This window comes from Mycteria americana, chromosome 23, assembly GCF_035582795.1.
Source record: "Mycteria americana isolate JAX WOST 10 ecotype Jacksonville Zoo and Gardens chromosome 23, USCA_MyAme_1.0, whole genome shotgun sequence".
Taxonomy (NCBI): Eukaryota; Metazoa; Chordata; class Aves; order Ciconiiformes; family Ciconiidae; genus Mycteria; species Mycteria americana.
In genome coordinates this window covers 2,786,017-2,808,931 of record NC_134387.1, presented here as the reverse complement: position 1 = coordinate 2,808,931, position 22,915 = coordinate 2,786,017, and the positions used below count along the sequence as shown (strand labels likewise).

General features: G+C 50.4%; 2 protein-coding genes across 3 annotated transcripts in view; one reads left to right on the top strand and one right to left on the bottom strand.

Moving 5' to 3' along the window:
* Positions 1–674: 674 nt before the first annotated feature.
* NCAPH (non-SMC condensin I complex subunit H) lies at positions 675–10,812 on the bottom strand. Of its 2 annotated transcripts, none has more exons than XM_075523602.1 (17): positions 10,559–10,812; positions 10,376–10,469; positions 9,951–10,043; positions 8,780–8,918; positions 7,557–7,675; positions 7,031–7,220; positions 6,365–6,456; positions 5,986–6,191; positions 5,360–5,508; positions 4,708–4,814; positions 4,133–4,255; positions 3,695–3,802; positions 2,863–3,030; positions 2,421–2,537; positions 2,084–2,169; positions 1,669–1,744; positions 675–1,204 (listed from the first exon to the last, which is right to left on the bottom strand). In XM_075523602.1, the coding sequence occupies exons 1-17, from the start codon at positions 10,756–10,758 to the stop codon at positions 1,145–1,147; spliced, it is 2,127 nt and encodes a 708-aa protein (XP_075379717.1). In that variant the 5' UTR covers positions 10,759–10,812; the 3' UTR covers positions 675–1,144. The 2 variants fall into 2 exon arrangements, with proteins under 2 accessions (XP_075379717.1, XP_075379718.1); XM_075523603.1 differs by having other exon boundaries at positions 4,708–4,811.
* A 141-nt stretch (positions 10,813–10,953) lies between these two features.
* Positions 10,954–22,915, top strand: part of LOC142420092 (tetraspanin-15-like) — a 99,347-nt gene continuing 87,385 nt past the window's right edge. The window contains exons 1-2 of the mRNA XM_075523597.1: positions 10,954–11,223; positions 18,624–18,855. The gene's annotated coding sequence lies outside the window, so the exon portion shown is untranslated. The remainder of the gene's footprint in view (positions 11,224–18,623; positions 18,856–22,915) is intronic.

Below are 22,915 nucleotides of genomic sequence, written 5' to 3'. Positions count from 1 at the left end.
TCCCTGTTTGTGGCTATTTTACTTAAAAAGTTTTGCCTTGCGCCCCACCAGCACGTCCTGTACCCCCAACCTGCCCCCTCAGGCCAGCTCTCAGGGAGGGGGGGGGGTCCCGTGCCCAGTCTCTGGCCCAGAGATGCGCTCGGGGGCAGAGTTGGCAGCACAGGGCCAGCACTGGAGCCAGGTCTAGGCTCCACCACCATGCACAGAGCTGTTTTCTGCCCACCTCATCAGGGTCCTGAGGGTACTAATAAGCCCTAATGGCCCTGACCCGCACCCGTGGCCCAGGAGCTCCACTGAAGCTCAGCTCAAGGGCTTCAGTCCCTGCCTGAGCTGTGTTGGGAGCGCTGGTCTCCCTGCCTCATCACCTCGGACACAATCCTGACCTGCAGCCGGACTTCCCGGCTTGATCTTGGACCTGCCTCAGCACTATGAACTTGCCTGGTGATCTCAACTCTTAGTTGAACCTGGCTTCCATCTCCGGATTGGTCCTGCTCACATGGTTCAGGTACTGGAGGACTGCGTCCTGGCTGGCGATGCTCTGCCGTGCGATCCCCCATGGCTCCCGGTTCGCCTTTCTTCAGGGAGCAGCCCTGCTTTTGCTGCTCCCTGACATTCACGTGTTTTTTAACCTCTCTCCTGTTTTGTAGACTCCTTCCCCATCTCGAAGGCCCATCTACAAAGTCTGTAGCAATTTATTATCTTTAAGCTCAGTATAAAAGGTAAATCATTTCAGGGGATGAACAGGGACTACAGGTGGAATGTGAGACATGAGTAACAGTCAGTCTAGGGCCTGGGAATTAGACAGCGAGTGACACAGAGGAGCCTTTTGGTAGCAGGCATGGGTGGTTCACAGTGAGATGGAGGAACTCTGCTACCCAGACTCAGGGAAGAGCTGATGGATCGAAGACGGCAGGAGCCAGGCAGGCTGAGCTGCAACTGTCCATCTGTACAGGTCCTATGTTTAGGTAGGACATCCTGGATTTAAAAGTCTTCCTGAGGTGCAGAGACCAGTGGGATTTCTCAGCAATGGTGCTGGGAGGAGAAAAATCTGCCACTGATGAGCTAGTCCAGAGCGAGCACCGGTCAGCTAGGAAGCTGAGCTCTGTCCTGCGGGTCAGCGCCAGTGGTCTGCTCCACACAGGGCTCAGTTGCCTTGTTTCACTAGGACATCAGACAGGTCCTCTGTGCCCTCCAGCTTCAGATTCTGGGAATATAAAAGAACAGCTAAGTTAGACAAAGCCAGACTCTTCCCCTCTGAGGCTGAAGGCCTGGCATAAAAAATACACACAAGGAAGGTTCAGAACAACCCCAGCCCCTTCTGTTGCCATCAGCGCACGCAAGACCAAGGCTTCCCATCGGCTGTTGCTTTGGAGTCTGAAACGCTCACAACGCTTATAATGACACTGAGCAACAAAGTGCTCCCCCCTCTGCCACCAGACCCACGGACAAGAAAGGACAGACAGCAGTTAGGCTGGAAGTGCTCCAAGTGCTTAACCACAGGCTGTCGTTCCCAGTGCATCAGCCTGATTTATGTTCACTATAAGCACGAAACAGGGACTTAAGTTGAGAAGTCCTGATGTAGCAAGAAAAAGGCCCGCTCCCCGTGCTTTTCACTGTGCGTTTCACCCGCTGCTCCAACCACATCTCCTGTGTGCACGCTGTGCTTACCTTCTCATTTGCCAAATGCAAGAGGCAGGCGAAGGCTAAAGGGACAGACAGATTGTTAGCCATCACAGAAGGCAGCCTACAAAAGAGAAGGGAGGAGGTTAGGATGGCCAGAGCCTACGGGAACCCGATGGATGGAGCATGCCTGCAAGGACCAGGTCGCCAAAGATTAGCTCCTCCCCAGGGATCTGGTTTTGTCTACCTTTACCCTCCCACTAGCAAAGAATTTGCCAAGCTGAATGCAACCCATAGCTCCCCCAGGCAATCCCAGAGAGCCAGAGAAGAGATTTTTTTTTTTTTTCCCCCCATCAGGGTTCAGTTAGCAGGCTGTAATAGACACAGGAGGGGTCAGCGTTTGCCCAAGCTCAGCTGAAGTCTGTCCCCATCTTCAGTCCAACCTTTTTTAGGGCCTCTCTACCTGTGAAGCAGTTCCTTTGTGATGCTGCTGAAGACCTTCTCGCCTGCTACCACTGATGTGTTGTTCTCTTTCTCTGCATCTTCCATCTATTTAGCAAAAAGACAGACACTGCTGAGACAGATTTTGCTCCCCAGTACTCAGCCTTGTGTTCAGAGAAAAAACACTGCAAGTTACACTCAGTCCGTCCTTACCAACTATCCCATGAGAGCAAGACTACTAGAAAGGAATTGCTGCTAAACCTACCCAAGACCGTCTCTGCAGGAGTTAAGCACAGTTACCTGCAGGGCATTCTCTTATCCTCAGGCCTATTGAGGTATCTGGCTCCCCCTGTGCTCACCTCTGCTACCGTTTCTTTCTTCTGTCTATCAGTCAAGAGGTCCCACATGTTTTTCTTCAACCTCTTCATGTCCATTTTCTTGGCTGTCTTTGCATACTGAATTGCTATCTTATTAACCTGAGGAAAAGAAGTCCAGGGTTAGCTGAGAGCAACTGAGCAGACGCAGCAGCACTATCCTCAGTCAGGAGCACAGGAACAATCAAAACATGGTTCTCCTTGGGAACAACGGTCAATGCTATCTTACTACTAAATCTTTGATTTTTAATTCTCTCCTCTTGCACAAGGGTTCATCTGGGAATAAAGCGTCCAGTAGTAAACCCAGGAGATCCTGCACCGGGGAAACTGCTGTCTCAGGACTTCTAACCACCCGAGGTGTTGAGAGGCTTTGCTCCAGACCTGCCCAGTGAGCAGTTCACAGCTCGGCAACAATACAAGTCCTTACCTTCTGGGGCTCAGCAATGAGGTTCAGCTCTCCGTACACTGTCACATCAACATTGCCAACAACCCTGTTGAGCTCAGCGTCTTGACCCTCAGGGTGGGCGGTAAGGTTGAACTCCCCCATCTGGTCCATGAATTGAACAGGGTCATTATCATCATCACTGTCTGCAGCCTGATCAAGAAGAGATATAGCAGTGAGGCCACCCAGAGACATCTTTGAGGAGCCAGAGATATCCGGCACTGAGATAACAAGAGCACCTGCCTCTCAGGAGGGTGGTGATACCTGCCCACCTTCCCCATGGAACATGTTCTTATTCAGCCTCTCCCCAAGGCACTTAGGCTGGGCTAAGGCTAAACCCAAGGGAGATCTAGAGAGCAGAATATCAGAAGACTGTTCTACACAGAAAGATAACGAGACGAGGGCTCTCCTGCCAGCGTGGGACCAGCCGAGACTTGTCACAAACACGCTCAGGAGACAGCACTGGCCTGGCAGAAAGTTGAAGCTTTAGAAGAAATCTACTTCAACGGGAGCTCGAAACAGCTGGGAGCAAACCTCTCTGTGTAGAGCATTTACTCCTACTTTAGGGCACAGGTGTATGGAAAAGGCTGGAGTGGAGTTTCTGCAGCAAACTGACTGGTAAACACTAAAGGCAGAGAGTTTAGTTGATGTCGTTAGAGTGAGGGGACGGGGTGCGCACAGAGACTCCTGCAGCTTTGTCAGAATCTGCAGCTCCAATTCTTTTTCACTAGTAATTAATTCTGGACACAGATTCTTCCTAAATTATTCCCATCATATATCAAATATAGACAACAGAACGAAATCTTGTTCCAGTAACCTGCAATGCAGGGCAGAAATTGGAGGTGTCATTGGGGTTGTTGTAATCGTACTCGCCGATCTCATCTTCGTGATCCAATGAGCTGTTCGGCTCAGACGTCCTGCAGAGCTACAGAGACAAAACCAGGGGTCAGGAAAGGAAACTCTAAATACTTCCCCAAGCAATGCCTGTACCTTGTTCCTTCATCACCTCCCCTTTTTCCCAGCCTGCTGGCTCTTCTCCCTCCTCCTCCTCGCATACCAAGCTCTCTAGCAAGCCCTTTGTACAGAACAAGGGCTAAGCACAGCTGCTTCGGCATCCACAAGTGGCTCAGTTCAGCGAGAGATGTGCTGGCCCGTCTCCAGCCCTGAGGAGCATCCCGAAACACTTAAAGCATTTGGTCAAGAGTGGTTTTGTGCATGGAACCATTCCCAACAGGCTTTTAGAGAAGACTCTTACCTTAACAGCTGGTTTGAGGAACAGCTGGAGAATGTTGTTAGGGTCATAGTTGAAGTCTGTGGGAAGCGTGGTGCTCTTCACATTTTGGTTTTCCAGAATGGATTTGGCTAGAGTTACAGATGCCTGGGGAAGGTAATAAATACCATTACCCATGAGCTATCCACTCCTTGGAAGATTAACGCACAAATAAGTGCTTTGAACACAGGGCTTTGTCTGAAAGGGGGCAAGTTCTGAGATGCCTCCAAAGAGGAATTCCACACTGGTCCAGTCAGTGCACCCAGTGGCTTCTGCGCAGCAGAATATCCTGGGACACGCAGCTGGACCTGCAGGGTCTCTGTGACTGACAGGGTATAAGCCAGGAAGAATCCAGCCTGATTCTCCACCCCAAGGCTGGTAAAACTCTCTCCTTGTAACATGACCTGGAGTCAGAAGACCCCGCACCAAGGACCATACGTGATGTTGAGTTTCCAGAGCCAGTTTCACAGGTATGTGAGATGAGGCATTTGCATATGACAGTTCCAAGACACACTGATACAGCAAAAGAGAGCAGAAAGAGGCAGAAACTCAGCACATACCTTGGTCTTACGGAAATACACCCCAAAGTCAATATCCTCATCAAAGTTAATTTCAAACACTTTCTTTGCATTCCTTTTCTTGGTCTCTTTTTCAGAGTCAGCGTCTGCTGCAGAAAGGAAGGAAACTGTCAGTGCTTTGTGACAGAGTAAGGACAACAAGCTCGCTCCTAACTTGAGCATCTGCTCCACACAGAAAGGTCACCTACAAGGACTTTTCCCTTTGTTACGGGAAAGCAATAGGTGGTGTTCTCAGCGTCATGTTTTAAAGGGATCAGTATCTTTTTATAGAAGCAGAAAGTGTAATTTAATCTTCGTTTTTTATGCAGAAGGTGGGAAACAACAGCAGGAGCTGTATTAGTGCTAGTATCTCCTATTGCTGCAGTGAGAGACACCCCCTCAACTTTGAGCATCATTAACAAACCCAAACAATAGAGAATGCGTTAGACGCTAAAGGATCCGCATGTGACCGAGAGCCTTCCTGGTGTCTGAACTCAGTACTGCTTCCCATCTGGCTAGAAAAGAGCCATGCAGGCTTGTCCCCTTCTTTACTGTCCCTACTTTATGACTTCAGGTGCCACCCATCTCCAAAGGTAAGCAGGACCTGGCAGTAGCCGCATCTGTAGCGTATATGCCGCCATCTCCAAATACGTACATTTGTGTTGAGGTTTGAAACGCCAGTGCTCTGGGCCAGCCCACATTGACAGAGTTCGGGGACTGAAGTAGGAGTATTCCCCTGGTTTCATGGAGAGATGAAGGCACATGGTCCCAATGTCTCCCTCTCCAAAAGGAACTGCATCAGTTCTGGAAAGAGCACACATGCTGCTCAGTGAAACCATTCCTTTGGCACACACCGGGCCTGAGCGTGCATTTAATATCCAGATCAGCTCCGTACAGACATCGCCCGCTCCCTCTGCCGGCATGTGTGCAGGACTCCCGCCCTTTAATCAGTGAACGGTACTGCGGGTGTTCACTGTCTGGAGTCCGTGAGGCTGCTGCAAAAACAGAGGCGGATTTGCCGAAGGACAGGCTGGAAACTGGGCAGCAGAGTGAGCAGACAAGCAATTACTCTGGGGAAATGTGACCATACGAAAAGGTCCTCTTGGAGGGAAGAGATATTATTACTGTAATGCATTCCTGGACGTACCCGAAACTTGAGCAGAAAGCAAGCTATTGCCAGATGGGAAACGTGTACGCAGTAAATTAAAGATTCCCCACAGAGCTGCCAGAAGTTGTCGCTTGCTATCAAAGCACAGCTATAGATTTGCAGTGACGACTTACCTCTTGCTCTTGCAGACTGTTCCAAAGGAGTTGAGGTTTTCTGTGAATTCCCCAATCTTGTCTGCTACTCTGCTCCTGGGGGAGTCAGGATTGAAGTCGTCACCTGGCAGGGTGGGAACACAGTCTTCCACATCGCTGTCTATCTCCGCATTGATATCGAACACTTGGTCGCTCTTCTTGAATTTATCCAACAGGGCTGACACTGACTGTAGGAGAAGAAAGCGCTCAAGAAAAGAACTGCAGGATATCAGCGGCCCTGCAGCACAACATCCCACTCCCCCGTGTATCACAGAGATCGCTTTGGAGGTCAGCACGCAATACGGCTCAAGTATCCCACCCGGCTCAAGTGTCCCACCCGGCACAGAGCTAACAAACATACCTCATCATGGGATTCAGCATCCCACTTCGTAAACTGGAAACCAGCCAGCGAAGAGCAGATGGAGCGTTTTTCAATGCACTGCGCTAGCAGGGCTAGAGACAAGGAGAGCAAGGGGGAGAGATTAGATAGAAGATGAAACAGCCAGCACCTAAAACAAGTGCCAGGTATTAAATAATTCTTAAAGCCACATACGTAGGCAGCCCTTCTTGCATGTAGGGCAGCACAGGGCTCACTGCAAAAGCAGTCGGGCTCATTTCTCAGCAGAAAGGGAGAGTTCAGTTGCTACCCTAACTTGAGGGTGGGCATGACGCTGGGAATCTTATCAGAGCAGCAGGGTTTGGTAGTATGTGCAGGCTCAAAAGACTCTAAGAAGGTCAGTCCTTAACCTGGAGCACTCTAATCTCAAGTGCTGCACAGCTCAGACCACGTATACGTGCTGTGTGACAGATCTGCCAGAGGTTAAGCTACACGTAGCAATCTAAAACCTACAAAAGTCCTGTTTTTCCAGCAACCAGTCTCAACTTGAGCAGAATCAGAGCAATGGTGACACAGGGTAGCCAAGCAGTGAACAAAAGCACAAGTCAAGCTGGCTGAGACTAAAATGGGAGATTAAAAGGATCGAAAGGTCTGGATGGCCCCCTTTGCTTAGCGGGTACCGGCACTCACACTTTAAATCCGTCACTTTCACAGGATCAGAGTTTGGCAGCGTGAGCGTCTCTGAAGAAGGGAGAGGCACGATCTGCGAGTCAAAGAGGAGCTCACTGTGGCAGCTTTGGGTACGCAGCCCGGTGAGGAAAATGCCAGCTGTGCTGCATTCATCAAAAGATGCGGCTGTTTTCTGGAACATGGGATCAACCTACAGGTATGGAACGAAGCAGATGATCAAGGAATGGAGTAGATGGAGGGGGTGAAGCAGGTCTCTGCAGGAGGCTTTTAAGTACAGATCCAAAGGGAGAATGACCCACGCATCTTCTTCAGCGAGGAGAGAGCTCTCACAGCTGCCTCACACAGGAGGAATATACGTGACTAGGAACAATCTTGCTGTAACAGCAGAACTCACAGACATGCATGTGAACGTTAGAGCCCAAGAGAGGAATGCACAATAAGGAAAACAATAGAAATGAGAAAGATGAGGTGACATCTCCTTTTCCCCACCAGAACGCAGCTGCTACAGCAGCCCCCCTCCACCCACCTCAGATCTGCGATTAGTTTCCGACACATTGATGTTATTCAAGTTCTGCTCGATGGTTTTGAATGAGTGCTTTTTCTTTTTCTGAACTGTCTTGACAGCCTCAGGAGCTGGTCCGTCTTCTAAAAGGAAAAGAAGAACAAGTTACACTTGGAAAACTTGCTAAAATACCCTACGGAGGGATAGCACAACTTTTCACAGAATGGTATAGGTTGGAAAAGACCTTTAAGATCATCGAGTCCAACCATAAACCTAACACTGCCAAGCCCACCACTACACCATGTCCCTGAGCACCTCATCCAAACGGCTTTTAAATACCCCCAGGGATGGCGACTCAACCCCTTCCCTGGGCAGCCTGTTCCAATGCTGGACAACCCTTTCAGTGAAGTAAAATTTCCTAATATCCAGTCTAAACCTCCCCTGGCGCAACTTGAGGCCATTTCCTCTGGTCCTATCACTTGTTACCTGGGAGAAGAGACCGACCCCACCTCTCTACCCCCTCCTTTCAGGCAGTTGTAGAGAGTGATGAGGTCTCCCCTCAGCCTCCTTTTCTCCAGGCTGAACAACCCCAGGTCCCTCAGCCGCTCCCCATCAGCCTTGTGCTCCAGACCCTTCCCCAGCTCTGTTGCCCTTCTCTGGACACGCTCCAGCCCCTCAATGTCTCTCTTGTAGTGGGGGACCCAAAACTGAACACAGCATTTGAGGTGCGGCCTCACCAGTGCCGAGTACAGGGGCACGATCACTTCCCTACAGTTTTACTTCAGTTTGTACGACAAACACACCCAGCGGGCATGAAGTCACCCAATTAGGTATCTATCAGCATGAACCACCAATGTTTTATTGGCTGGATGCTGCATTTCTTTGTATCGACTCTATTTTATCTGAACAGCACATTTTCTTTTCAAAGCAAAGGACAGCAAAGAGTGGGGCACTTCATTTTTAATGTTTCAGATTAGGCCACCTTTGGTTTGCATTCAAATCTGACGGGCCAAATGGTTTGGTTTAAGGACTGAGCAACAGATTCAGGTTCTCATCTCAATCCTCCCTGCTCAAGCACCCAGCAAACTAATTCAGGATTTCCCAGCCCCTGAAAAATGAAATTAGCGGTACTTTCCCAGATGTACAAAGCCCTTCAAAATTCACGGGTCCTATGCAAGTACACTGACATTGCTCTTACACGCAGGTGGAACGGGAACAGCTTAACAGAAAGCGAGTGAATGGCACACCTCCTTCTGGGCTGTCCGTGTTGTTCGTAGGTGCCACATCCTTGCCCAAGCCTCCAAGAACTTTGTATGTATCTGCATGGACCGCATCCACACGCACAGCGTAAATCTTCGCGCTGGCATCAAGCGTGCCAGCTGCTATCTGACAGGAGGAACAAAGGATGCCATTTTTGGTTAGAAAGGAAAAAGTCCCATCTAGAAGATGCAAACGCAGAAGACAAGCTGCAGACCTGAATTTCTGAATGCTCTGTATTACAAGCAAAATTGTGAACAACTGGAAAAGGATTTATCCTGAGACCTAGGTGCACAGCAGGGGTCAAGATGTGTCTTCCGAGGCAGAGCCTACAGTTTGCTTTATCAGGTCTTTTGGAAGGGATCACACAGAATACTTAAAAAGGTTGCCAAGATTAAGCAATGGGGAGAAGCAGAAAGGTGCAGATTTGCATCTGCCAAGACACCTCTCTCTTCCACCTCTCCTTCATGCCTTCTTTTAGGTCATCCTCTTGGCATCATTCTATTTTTCACAAATTATGAAGTCAAAAGAAGTGAAGCGCAGGAGATGCCAAGTGCCCTTTTTGATCACAGACCCCCCCAGGAAGGTGAGGCACCACCCACTGAAAACCTGTGCACTGTTTCCCATCCCTTCCTCAGTTTCACCAACCATAAGACAGCTAGCTCAGGGGTTCCTTGAGGCCACGTTCAAAAGCCCTGCCATTTGTTCATTCAACCAAGAATTCAGTTCTCCTTCCTAGCATCAGTGAACTGTTACAGCGAGTAAGTCTTTGCCTAGGCAAGTTCTTATTCTGATCCATCCCGGATCAAAATTAGTCCAGGAGTTAGCCTCACTAACTTCCTTCCTTTTACAGCCTTGTTTTGTTACTGGTTGTAACATCCAGTATTTACCTCGGAAGCCTCGCAAGTCTTACTTTTAAACAAGCTCTCCTTTTGAAAGACCATAACGGAAAGAATTCAGCCTTTAATTTCTGTGGTACAAAAGGATTCAACAGTGTAAGCTTCTGCAAAAAGTGACTGTGCTGCCTCTACAGATATTTTTTGTGGAAGTAACCAGTTCAGTTACCTGCAGCATTATCTGAAGTTTGTTATTGACTAAACCTTAGGCTAAATGCCAGTCGGAGACAAAGCACCACCGTGACCAGGCAGCGATTCCTCTCACCTTGAAGTTGGTCAGTTCAGAGTCCTTCTGTTTCAGGATCTCCGTCATATAGTCTATCAGGTGTAAGCCAAAGGCATTCTTCGTGGTGATTTTCTGAAACAAAGCACAGCTCAGAACTAATCCCCTGGCAAATGACACCTGTCAAAACTGTCTGAACCCTCATCCCACGGGGGTATTTACAGCAGGACCGAGGAGATACGGTCTGTGCCACGGTCTACTTTGTTACTGCTGGGAAGGCAGCAACAGAGACCCAGATATGGCCGTGGCTTGGATCGGGGACGTGGCTCAGAGGGCTTGGAAGCAGAATAACCGCGTAGCCAAGGCTCAAGGAGTTTAAAATCCCTCCCGGCCTTGCAACCACTGCCAGACAGAGGCGGTGCGAGAGGGGCCGGGAGCAGGAGCCCTCCCCGAGGCGGCCGACTCACGTTCTCGGTGGAGAGCTTGATGCAGGTGCTGTAGTGGTCCGAGATCTGAGCGTTGGTCCACTGGGGGAGGGTCGGCAGCCATGCCTCCGCCTGCCTGGGGGAGACACGGTGGTTTGGGGACCCTCCTCCTCCGCGTACCCCCCTCTCCCTCCCCACAACTCCGCACACGGGGCCCGGCCGTACCTGGGCGCGGGTGAGGCGAGGCCCAGCGGCGAGTCTGTGCTGCCGAGCTGGAGGTCGGTGGCCCTCGAGCGCCGGCGTTGCCGCCTCTCCCGTTCATCGTCGTTACCGGGGCACTCGGCCAGAACGGGGGTGCCGGTGTTGCCGAGGGACCGCGGGGCGGGGGAGGCGGCCGGGCCCCGCCGGGGAGCGGGGGTGCTCATCCTCACGGCGGGGACGGGACGGGACGGGACGAGCCTCGCCGCCTCAGGCCCACCGCCGCCCCGCCCACTCCTCGCCTACGGCCCAATCGACGCGCGGCTCGGCCGGCCGACAACCAATCGGACGCGCGCCACTCCGCCCTGCCCCATCGGGTTTGAATCGCCGCGCGCGCCGGCAGTGCGCACGCGCCGGGCGCAACGGCCGCGGTGGGGGCGGGGCGCGGCCCCTCAGTCTGCCGGCGGGCGGCGGCGGGAGCGGTCGTGCTGCCTGCGGCTCCTGTCAGGGGCCGGCCGCCCGTGGGCTAGCCGCCTCCCGCCTCGCCGGCCCAGGGTTGCGCCTTGAGGGGTGCCATCTGCCGCCGCCGCCGCCGGTGGTGCCTGGGCCCCTCTCGCACCGGCGGAGCAGCGGTCAGCCGCGAGCAAAGCCCGCCTCGGAGGAGGAAGAGCCGTCAGAGCCGACCTGCTTAGGTACTGACCACCCCCCAGCCGCTGTCAGCCTTTCAGTGGTCCCCACGATCGTTGGTGCCTCCGTGCTGCCCTCCCCCGGAGGCCTCCGTTTGGCTGTCGTTGTCCCCCGGAGCCCCTGTCTGTGTGGAAGTGCCCCCAGGGCTGTCTGCCTCACCCTTCGGTTTGCTCTGCAGGCCCCCCAGAGCACTCCAAGTGCCTTCTGGCGGTCCCTCAACCGCTCTGTGCACTGTTTGGTGTTCCCCAGAGCCCTCTGTGTTTGTTTCCGTGCACCCCATGGCCCTCCAGGTGTTTTTCGGTGTATCCTAGGAGCCCTCGGTGTGCCCTGAAGCCCTCCCTTCTTCAGCACTTTGTGGGTTTCTGGGTACACCAGAGGGTTGGCGGGGGGGCTTCGGGCTTTACAGTCTCAGGCTGGGCAGCACCCAGCAGCTCAGATGTCAGCCTGGTGTGGTGGGCTAGCAGATGGCTCTGGGCATCCTCCCTGGCTTCAGCTCTGGAGCCCTCCGTCCTGCCCAGCACAGCATCCTTCCTCCCAGTCTGGCCCAGGAAAGATGCTCAGCAGGAGCGGGTCGCAGCTCCTGCTTTCACTGCAGTGCTGGAGGCAGAGAGGCTGGTAAGTGAGGAGCCAATAGTGCTTCCTAAAACCGATCCCTTCTGCTCTTGGTCTGACCCAAGGCAGCCTGCGTTTGTGTGCAGGACCCCATGAAGACAGGAAGGCTCCCCCGTATCTCCACCTCCGCTTTTCACCTGTCTCCCCAGTTCTCAGCAGATGAGGCCAGGTTATCTGTATTGCTTTGGTTTCCCTGCGCTTACTAGCAGGGAAGGTTTGCTGGGGAAAGCTGTTGTTCCTTAAATTTCCTTTTCCCAGCAGAGCTGTGGCCTGGTGTGCCGAATTCCAGCAGTCCTGCCTACAGCACAGTACCTGGGCTGTGGGCAGAGGAGACCCGCTCCTTGCTTTAGTATAGAGAGCAGTCTGGGCTGAGGGCTGAGCTACGTGCCTGAGGCAAGGCTGCACGATGGGGTAAATAAAGCTGCGTATTTTATTGTTGTAGCATGTCCTGTGCTGTAGAAGCGTTAGCAGAAGGTTAGATGGTCAGATGGGCCAGACCCGCGCCTGCCTCCACCATCATCATGACCCTGTAGCTGATGAGAAGAGCAGCTTCTCCAGTGCCACCACCTGGACGAGAAGCTTTTCCAGCCCTAGCAGGCCAGCATTCCCAGCCGTTATCCCCCCGAGGGGGGTGAAGCAGCAGCTGCCCCAATCCTTCTTGGGGGATTTAGGTACCGGGGACTGCGACGTTGCTGCAATTTGATGTCCGAGTTCTTCCCGACTGCAAAGTGCTCTTCCAGCCTGAACCACTGGATGGGGCAGGAGGAAAAGATGTTTTGATCTCAATTACATTCCTCAGGAGCAGCAATCGAGAAAGACGCTGTGTACCCTGCCGAGCCAATCCTGGCAGCAGTCCCCCTGCTCCCCGCACAGAGCGGCCAAGGGATCGCTGTACCATCAGCTGATTTCTGCACTGACTCCAGCCACCCCAAAAATGGCAAAAGAATAAACTTCTGGAGACTGGCGTCTACTTGTAAGCACAGCTTAAGTACCTTGGAAGCCCAGGGCACTTCTAAAAGCCACAAGAGACTAAGTAAGTTGTGCAGGGGACCAAAAACCCTGTAGGGCTTTCATCCCCAAATAACTCGGGGGTCTGAGCAAAGGGGTCTGGCCCCTTCACTCAGCTGCTCCAGTTGGGCCGGACTAAAACAGAGAGGCTGTAAAAGCCAGGTTATGCTTTATGATGTGTCTTCTTATGAGCAGAAGCCTCATAATGAAGTTTTTAATGGCTGTTGTAAACAAATCAATATCTCCAGCTATATATCTGAAATGAAAGACGCTGAAGGAACTATGAAGGTTTTTAATGTCCAAATAAATTACTCCTGCCATGGCAATAGCAATGTGTGGAGCGTTTGATTATTCCCAGCCATTAGTGATGCTGGCGAGGACAGAAATATTTGTGCTTTGTATTTAACTGGAAATTAAGAGAATGCATCATTTGGTGACAGGAACTTTTACAAATGGCTGCTCCCCCTTTGATCAGCTCCCCAACTAATAAATCACTGGCAGGACTTTGGGAAACTTGATTTACAGCTCGGACCCACTGCTGGGTGTTTGCTGGAGGATGCGTTCCCGGAAATCCCCCCGTAGATAGAGGTGTGCTGGGATTCTCCTGCTCTTGGAGGAATGCTGGAGGCTTACTTAGGCTTGCTTTGGGAGCTGGGAAGAATGACTTATGAGGGAAAGCCGGCTGTCCGCCCACCAGGCAGCAACTGCTGCCTGCTGTGCTCCCGGTACTTTTCCACACGCCTGCCTGCACCGTGCCAGGGCTGTGGGAAGCTTTGGGGTGACACTGAACATGGGGGATGTCTCCTAGCTGCAGGCAAGTGCTGGAGGGGGGTGGGAAGTTTAGGAGAAAAATAGGAAAGGGGGGAGCAGTCCTGTGTGACTGCCACAGCTGCTGTGACGGACTTGAAACCTTGTCGGTCACATCCACAGGACTGCTGAGCTGCTCGGCGGGTCACAGGGGTGGGATGCACCGACTGCTCCGGACCCACAACATGGGTAGTATAGCAACGGGAATCTTCCCCGGCTGCAAGGCTTAAAAATAGAGCTGGGGAGTGTTGAACTCGCAGCCGCCTGGGTTACTGGGACCTCTGCCCCCCGCGAGCATCAGACCTCGGCTCGACTCGGTGGATGCTTACCCGCAGCGATGGGGCTGCTGGAGGTTTGGTTTCTGCGTGGGTCGGGGGCGCTTCTGCATGCACCCATGTTCCCCAAGTGTCCAGGGATGCTGAGACTGTTGATGCCACGCGAGCGGGGTCTCCTCTTGTTGAACTGGCGCACCCCTCTATAAATGACCTGTAAACTAAAGATTATCTGCTAATTTCCGTGTGCTGGAGCAGATGCTACCAGAGCATTTATTAACCCACTGGTACTATTCTTATGCAAACAACTGTAGCTCATCTCTAATAAAAGGTGATTTAATACCTGCTCGGCTGCTGACAGCGACTAGGAAGGTGCTTGGTTTTGGTTTTCAGTGCAGATCCTTTTCGCAGACAGACACCCTAGGGTCAGCCTCTCCGTCTGATTTTCCCTTCCAGAGCGTGCTGTCTGCTTTCAGCCTTGCTTGTTATTGCTGCAGAGCTACTTCTGGTCGTGCTCGTACCTCGGGGCACAAGGAAGAGGTTGAAACCTCAGAAGACATAAATAGTGTTTGATTTCTCTAAGTTCTTATTAGGAAGGCCCGTTCCCGAGCAGCCTTCCTGTGCCCTGCCTCAGCGCTACGTCTGAAAAGGGTTGTGCTAACACAGCTTGGATTTTTTTTTTCCCCCCCTTAGTGTGGCTCTGAGTGGGAAGGCCCTGGAGGAGGCCAGCGTGCGAAGGACCATCCCACAGGGTTTCAGAGCTCAGGATGGCCTCACTGACTTCTCCCTTCGCAGGCGACTGGCTCATTTGCAATGAGCAGTGATGATCTGACCTTTTGTGCTCTCATTTCTTCTGTTTTATTGGCAGATGAAGTACTTGTACTATAAAATCCAGGATTTCACAGACCTGGTAATGGCTGCGAAATCAAATTCAAAAATAACTCCTCAAGTGCAGCGATGTATAAATCATTGGTAGCACAGTCACAGCGTGGGCTGGCACTTCCAGCTGAGGAAAAGTCCTCAAGGTCCCGATGGAGCAATCAAGATAAGATTGCAGGGTCGAAAGCAGATGAGGGATGTGATAAGCTGTAAATCCTCTGGAGCTGTTGGGGCAGGCAGCAGCAAGACGAGACTGCGCCTCTCCCCAGCTTTGGTCTGGCTGTGCCCACACAAAGTCTCATGTTGTTCTTGGCGACTTTCCCTTACAAGTGAAGGGAAGAGAAATGGGCAAGCTGGTCCGGACGCAACCGCCAGCCTGCAGCCCCTGAGAATTACACCGGCAATCGTTTCTGACTGCAGGAACCTGCTGCAGAGATGCTAGATGGACTGGCTGGGTCGGTGGCTTGTTAATTCAGTTCAATTTATTTTGTAATTTAGGACTCTTAGCAGTTTGAAACGATCATTTCAAACTAGGTTGGTGCTTGTGAATGAGAGGCTTACAGCAGAGCCGAGTTCCTGCGGCTCTGTCTGCATGGGGGAGAGGAGAGGGGAACGGGTGTGCACAGGGGACCTGAATCCAAGAGGGCAAACTCAGCGATTCCCCACGTCCCAGGAGAAATCGGTGGGAGTCCTTGCACAGGCTGCCAGCCGGACTGGTGTTTTCAGAGGTGCTAATGCCTTTGAGGGTGCTGCGGGTGCCCTGTGCGGGAAGGAAAGGAAGACAGTTTGCGGAGCAGGGCAGCTTGTTTCGCCATGCTTCTCTGCTCGTACAGAGCATGCGTGAAGTCCTCGGGGAGGATTTTGTTGACAGATCTTGAGAGAGCATCTCCGACTGGAGCTGCTCTGGAGGATGTCGTCTCCATCCCCTCCAAGCTCTATCCCTTGGGCATACCAAGTGACTCAGAAGTCCCTGGAGATGTGCCCAATGTGTGTCTCTGTTGCCAGTTTTGGTGGCCTTTTTTTTTTTGTGCTGCTGATCAAATGTGTGGGTAGCGTCTGCCGCTGTTGTCCAGGTGTCGAACACGAGGGGAGTTTTGGGGGGGGAGAGGTTGTAACGCTGATAACGTTAGTGCTGCAAGACAAAAATCTTAACACAAACCCATCTAATAGGGACTCTGCTCTCTGGAGGGTTATTGCTGCGGCGCGGTTTGGACGTGGACATCAATCGCATCTTTGAGAGACGCACGTCTTGGCGAAGGGTGGCAGGACAGGCTTCGGGACGTGGTTTGAAGTCACGCATGACTTTTGTCTTCCTCTGTCAAGGCTGTGAGATACCAGAAGCGTCACCCAAGGAGGCCCGCTCCTCTTTGGGATATGGATTCCTAAATTCCTCCATTTAAATGCAAATTTGCAGCCGTTTGATTGTGCCATGCATCAGAGAAGCTTTTGGATGGTGAACAGCTTGTAATAATCAGCTACGCATCCCTCAATACAGATATTATCTGCTGTTGCGATATGGCTGCATGCCTCTGCAGAAAGCAGAGTGGTTCAGAACAACCCTACTTTTCCCTCTTTCTCCTTTCGCCTCCATTGAAAATTGCTCTCATTACCTCCCTGAAACCTTTTTAATCGACCTGGACGGCACAATCTGCTTTGCAATAACAGGAATAATGTTTTTGGAGGTGCTTTGCATGGTAATGCTCTTCTGAGCCAGAAATGCTGCTATTTAGAATGACTGCAGCTTCAGGAAGGGCTTGTATTTCTTCTTGACACCTTGGTCTTCTATAACGAAGATGTTTTTTGTTGGGAGGCTTATCGTTGCCTGACTTATAACTTCCTTATAGGAGAAGGGAAGGGGAAAAGCAGGATCGGTGTGGCACAGGACTGGGTCCGTTAGTTGTGGCACGGCCCATGGGAAGCTCATCCTGGTTGCGATCTTTGTCTGGGGATATCTTCCAGGATGAAGCCCTGATCTTGTGTAGTGAGAGCACGGGTCACACGAGGATTTCCTAGACCCTTCTGTGACACACTTCCCTGCCCATCAAATTGCTGAAATTAATAATATTTGACTTTTAATCAAGCCCATTACAGTCGTTGCCACACTTGAGCATCCTAGTTAAGCAATCATCACTCTCACCCATTCCCTTCCTTTCCTTAGGAGCTTCTCAGGTATTTGCATCTCTCTGATGTGAACAAGAGACCTTCTGACGTGGTTATTTGGCACCAAGAATATGAAAGCTGCAGTTAATCCTCATTTCACGCATGCAACAGGATTGGGTTGATTTTTGAATTGCTGCTGCGGGTTCTCAAATCTTTCATTAGCTACTACTTAATTCATTTAGTTCAGTAATAAAAAGTAATGGCTTGCCTGAACAACCAGATATCGCTTCTCTGTGGCCTGTAATTCTCTACCAAGTAGCCCTGTTTGCGGTGAGGAAACCAAAATCTGCTGCAATCTGCACAGAAATTGAAGTCAAATGAAGGATCTACTTTCCTCCGTACGCTTTAAACTCAAGTTGTTTCTCTTTAAGCTCTAACTTTGTCAGAACGATCTAACAGACCCTTTGGTGCTATGGAAACCCAGTTTACACACTGGTGCATAGCGGCAAGCAATTAACTATCTTTAATTTTCATTTTCTGGGGATATTTTTGACTTGTGTATTAAGCAAACATTTATGCAAAACACTGTGGAATCCATAAATGTTAATGAAGTTGAACTTGTGTCTTTGCCATAGCAGATAATCAGATTGATGGGTTCACTGAAGTCTGCAAAACTTGCCACGATGGCTGAGAGCAGCTCTAAAAAGCCACAACCACGCAGGTGACAACAAGGCTCTGCTCTTTGGGTGTCACCTTTATGTGCTCGGGCTTGGTCCTGCTTTCACCTGGTGTGTCTTGGCTTGACCAGATGCAGACCCAGGTTTCGCCCTGTGAGTGACACCGGTGGGTTTTGCAGGCACAGTGTCAACTCTGCAAATGTGTCTTGCTTGCTGTGTGAAGGTACCGTGGCATGCAACAAGCGGCAAAGGCCTCAGCTAGTGAAGGAGGATGCTGGTAGTTAGAGAAGAGCTCTGCAGTACTTCACCAGGCTGCAAATGCAGGGAATAATCCCTTTGTCTGTCCCTCCCCTCCTTTGTAAAACAACCACCTTAAATTCTCCCCAGAGCCTCAGCCCTGACCCAAACCCACCAGGCAGTTCTTGATTTTGGGGGTTTTCATATCAGGTTGCAGATGGGGGAAAGGTGCAAACCAGGATGAACTGGGGCATGAGGAATTTGGATTGCCCTGTACCATTCCTGCAGCAGATTGCTGTGGTTGATGAGTATTTTTTATAACCAATAAGCACATTCTCATCGCTTTTATCTAGTGTGTGTGTAGGTGCGTTTAGGAACAGGTATGAACCCTTCTGGGAAAAGTCATGCATTGATGGTGATAAATAAAATCACCCCTTGTTTGGATCTGACATGCTGAATCCCGCTGTAAAGTAGGATCTGCTCTCAGGTTCCCGCTGCGGGGAAGCTTGGCTGGAAGCAGATGCCTGCACGAAGTACGGCACAGCAGCAGTCCGTGACACTGTTTATTCCTCCTCTCCCTTTTGCATGATAAAATAACCCATGAAAATAAATAACAAGAGCTTAATGGGCACATGGGACAGGGCTTTTGGCAGTGATGCCAATCAGCTGTGCCTCGGCAACGCTCCTCTAATTAAAAACTGCAAATTACAGCCGGCTGGAGCTGATTGCAAGAGCTGGCTGGGTTGGGGGCTTTGCTCTAGGAGGTGAAGCATGGCTGGTTCCTCCTCACATTCACACTTTCTTTCCTATCAGGATGGTGAGGCCTCGGAAAGCCAAGGACTGTGATGTCCCGGTGCCTGCCCCAGTGGAGCAGTGGGGTTTGGGAAGTCCAAACCAGAGAGTGGAGCCAAGCATGTTAGCTGCCTCATCAAGGGAATCGCTCTGCGTTGCAGCCAGCTGAATAGGTGGAAATGCCGGTGCTGATGCATGATCCTCGAGTTGTGCGTGCGTCTGCTTCAGCTTCGCACAGAGAAGCGAGTGGCTGGTAAGTCCTGCCCGCGTTCGAGGAGCGATTCGAGCCTTTCTCGTGCTTTGGGAATTGGTGACATGCAGCCGGTCCCAGCTTTGCAGATGGTTGAGTTTTGGGGGTTATGCTTTTTCTTGGTGTAGTTTTGAAACTTCAGAGCACACCCCTCACACCGAAGGTGCCCCCCAACCCACCGGCTGCCTTTCACCCCTCTTTTCACCTAGTTTTGGCTTTGCCATGTTTCACCACTTCTCCTCCTGCTCCCACCAAGCCACCAGTTGCCACCTGTCATCATTTTGGGCTCATTAATGGGTTGCAACATGATCTCACAAAAGAAACATTTATTTATGAAAATCCATTTGGACAAACCCAATGACCAGAGAGAGACCATTTTGGGGAGGAGGGTTGGACAACTTCTCTGTAGAGATGCTACTATGGGAAGAACTTCACGCAAAGCTCCTATCAGCTGCCCCGCACACCAAATACCAAACCCCAGACATACGTCGCAGCCCATCTCGTCCCCTCGCTCCCCTCCTGGCCCCAACTGTATCGTATTGCACGGAATTAGGAGCCTTTTTGTCTGGGATGGAAAGTTTAAGGGCAGAGACACCCGAGAGTCATCTCTCATCCTCAGCTGCTCTTGGGATTCACTGTCCCTTCTCCAGGGTGCCGCGATTGCCGTGTTTAACTGATGAGTGTGATTTAGCTTCCAGCAGAGATGGTATTTTGGGTGGGTATGCCACAGGAAAAGGGGCTATTTGCATGTTAAATTTTGTATTATAAGTGCTGTATTAATTATTCAGCTGGAGACAGTTGGGGGAGGATAGTGTATTTAGATTATTAACAGACTCCTGAAGCCTGAGAGGTATGGTTTTTTTTTTTTAATTATTATTATTATTATTTTAATGGTAAGCAAAAGCTAGGAGCTCTTGGGCTGGGCACTTTGGTTGTGTGATCTCACAGGAAGGCTCTGGCTAGGACACAGCAAGCTAAAAAGAAACCTGTCAGCCCTGCGGAAATAGGCAGCAAATAGCAGATACTCTGCTTCCATCCCAAGTCGCTACCCGTTGGCAGATGTGGTGTGCTCGGCTGAGCCAAGCAGTGGCTGCATCCCTCTAGGGACAGCAAAATAAAAATAATAATAAAGAGAAGTGGTGGGCGGGCAGCCTTTTGCCTGTCTACTGGCAATCCCTTACAAGCACTACAAACAACAGGGATCGGTACCGGCTCCTTTGCTTTGACTTCCACATTTGCAAAGCTGCCTAATTTTTCTGGCAAGCAGGCTCTTGCTTGGCTTTTGCTGTTTTTTGTTTTGAGCCAGTGGGAGATAAATGATTACACATGAAACAGGGTGTAAATGTTGTATTTTGGAGCAATTGAGCAGAACTCAAGGTATGTATGGCGACAGGGATTTGCTGCTCCATGCTCCCACAGGGAGCTAGGTGGGAAGAGCAATTTCTGAGTGCCAGGAAGCAAACCTGAGCTTATATCAATCCCCTGGGGGTAAGGAGATGGCTTCAGGCTGGGATTTGGGTTTCAGAGCTCCCTTCTGCAATGATTTTGGCTTGGAGTGCATTGTAATTGGGCTTAGGCAGCTCCCCTTAATGATGGTGGGAGTTACCTGTGTGCCTCCAAGGAGGAGATGGCAAAGGGATGTGTGCAGACCTGCTGAGTGATTCTCTCCAGATGCTATTATTTTTGCATTTCAGAGAGCCAGGAAAGAGACAAATAAACTGTCTCGCTTTGCAATTGAATTTCTAATCAGAGATCTGCAAGCAAACCAGGGAAACAGGCTTAATAAACCAGAAAAAGCCTCTGTATTATGGCTGACCTGTTTGAAAGGAGAGCTGGAAATAGTGCAGAGGCTGGGCTCACCATATGGTTAGATGTCCCGTCCCCAAGCCTGGGCAGGAGCATCTTGTTTTAGGCTTTTCAGTCTTCAAAAGACTTCTCTGTGGCTTTTGCGTGCACAGAGCATCCCAAGGTTGGTGAAACCAGCTAATGTTGCCTGAGGCATGTCATGTGCATGGACACGGACCTGACCCAAACATCCCATCTTGCGGGTTGGCCTAGATCCTAAATGTGAAAAGAGCCTCATCCCTGTTCCTGCCTCCACCGATAAAATAACTTGGCACTTCGAGGGGGGTGAGGAAAACCCGGGTTTGGGCGTTCTACCCATTTACACAGAACGTTTTGATTTTCCTGCATCAGTCTCCATCTGTTGAATGATCCCTTGACGTCCCAGGCAGGCTCCGCTGCGGTCGTTGGCACTATTTATAACAGGTGAGAATTTTTCCCACTTTATTTCAAGAGAGAGTTTTCCACAAGATGCACAAGAAGCATTTCAGGCTGTAAACTGTCAGCTTGAATTGAAGTCTCCATGCACCCTCTTGGGGCTATCCTGCATTTCAAGCTGAGCATTGCTTGTGAGAAGACAGTTGTCGTTTCTCTGCGCATCTCGTGATCGCAGCATCCTTGGGGCATAAAACATGGAGGACAAAAGGGCAGCGTGGTTATATATACACACACACACACACACATTTTTTTTTTTCCTTTTTTTGTTTTTTCTAAATGCTGACTTCTGTAGGCTCACAACCTGACACAAACCCTTGTGCGGGGGGTGTATGGAGCAGATCTCTGCTTGCCTTATTCAGCTCTTTAGACCATTTCGAGATATTTGGTTTCATTTTAATTTTGAATTTGGGTTGGCAGCTGGGAGTGAATCAGAATTTGGCTCTGGTTTGTAGCACCTTCTCGTGTATTGGCAGCACAGCTTCTGTGGAGTTGGTGGGAAAAGTTTCCTAGTCCAACCCTTGCACTAAAACCCTTAGTATTGTCCATCCCTTTGATCGCTGCTGCCTGGGGCTGGTGTCTTTTTGCAAAACCAAATCCCCAGGCAGGCTCACGCCATTTCCCCTTCTCCACGCTGCAGGGTCGCGGGAAGCAGCGGCAAAGGAATAAGTCTTAAAGTGACAAGAACAGTGAGAAGTGGAAGTTTAAGCAGGAAAAGAAAATAGCGTATTCTAGCGTGTGCGTGAAGGACGCGGCAGTTTGTAATGTTGCGTAGTCGCAGGAGTCAGGGAAGAGTGTGGAAGTGGCTGGAAGAGCTGCTCCTCGCTGATGGCACTTGGCAGGATTTTGGGTAAAAATGAAGATGATCATTCTTGTCAATCTGGTTTTGCAGCCATTTTGTTGGTCTTGGATTCATCTATTTGCCCATTCATTTAATTGCTGCTGGAGTCATTGCTTAAATATGTGTATTTTTATCTCCAAGAACCATGGTGGTTGGGGATTTATTAATGACTGGATCTTCCAACAGCCAGTTTGGAGGCTGAATAGTTGAAAAGCTCCAAAAGTCATCACTGCTTTACTTCCAGAAACTGGTGTGTGCTCAGCAGGGTCTGATGTTTGGCTGCTTTAAAATGAATGAGCCATTTTCTTGCCCTGTGCAAATCTGTCATGCATCTCTCCAGCATTTCTATCTTGCAGTGTATCCATTTTAGGAGTCTGATTTCTACACTGAAAGTGAGAGATTGGACCAGCAGCAAGGAACAGTCGATACAACTGCCCCCAAACTTGTGGGTTTGTTCCCAACAAGCCAAGTTTGCCCACTTCTCATTTTATTCACTTTTTTTCCCCCTTTGAGTATATGTTCATGCATTTGCTGACCAAAGGAGCCCTTGGTATGAACAGCCTCAGTGAAGGTTATCCATCACAACAGGACTAAAATATTAGATATATCCATGTACATGTCATAAACTTAATGTTTTATGCAAAAGACAGGTGAATGAAAAGAAAAAAAGTTTCCCAGATTAAAACAAAATCCAGAAAGTGGAACTGAATCATTTCAACCCTCCTCTGAGGAAAAAATGTCTGCAAAATTCTTGTCTCCCTTCAAACCTTGTATGCTGGCAAAACTTTGTTTTTCTGATGGAATGCTACCATGCCCCTCTCTGTGCAGCTCTAGACATTTCCAGGTTGTGAAAAACATTTCAGTATGGTCAGTCTCTTCTTCTCCAGACCTCCACAGGCTTCCAAAATCTATCCAAGAGACATCACCTTGGGCCTTTTAGGAAAT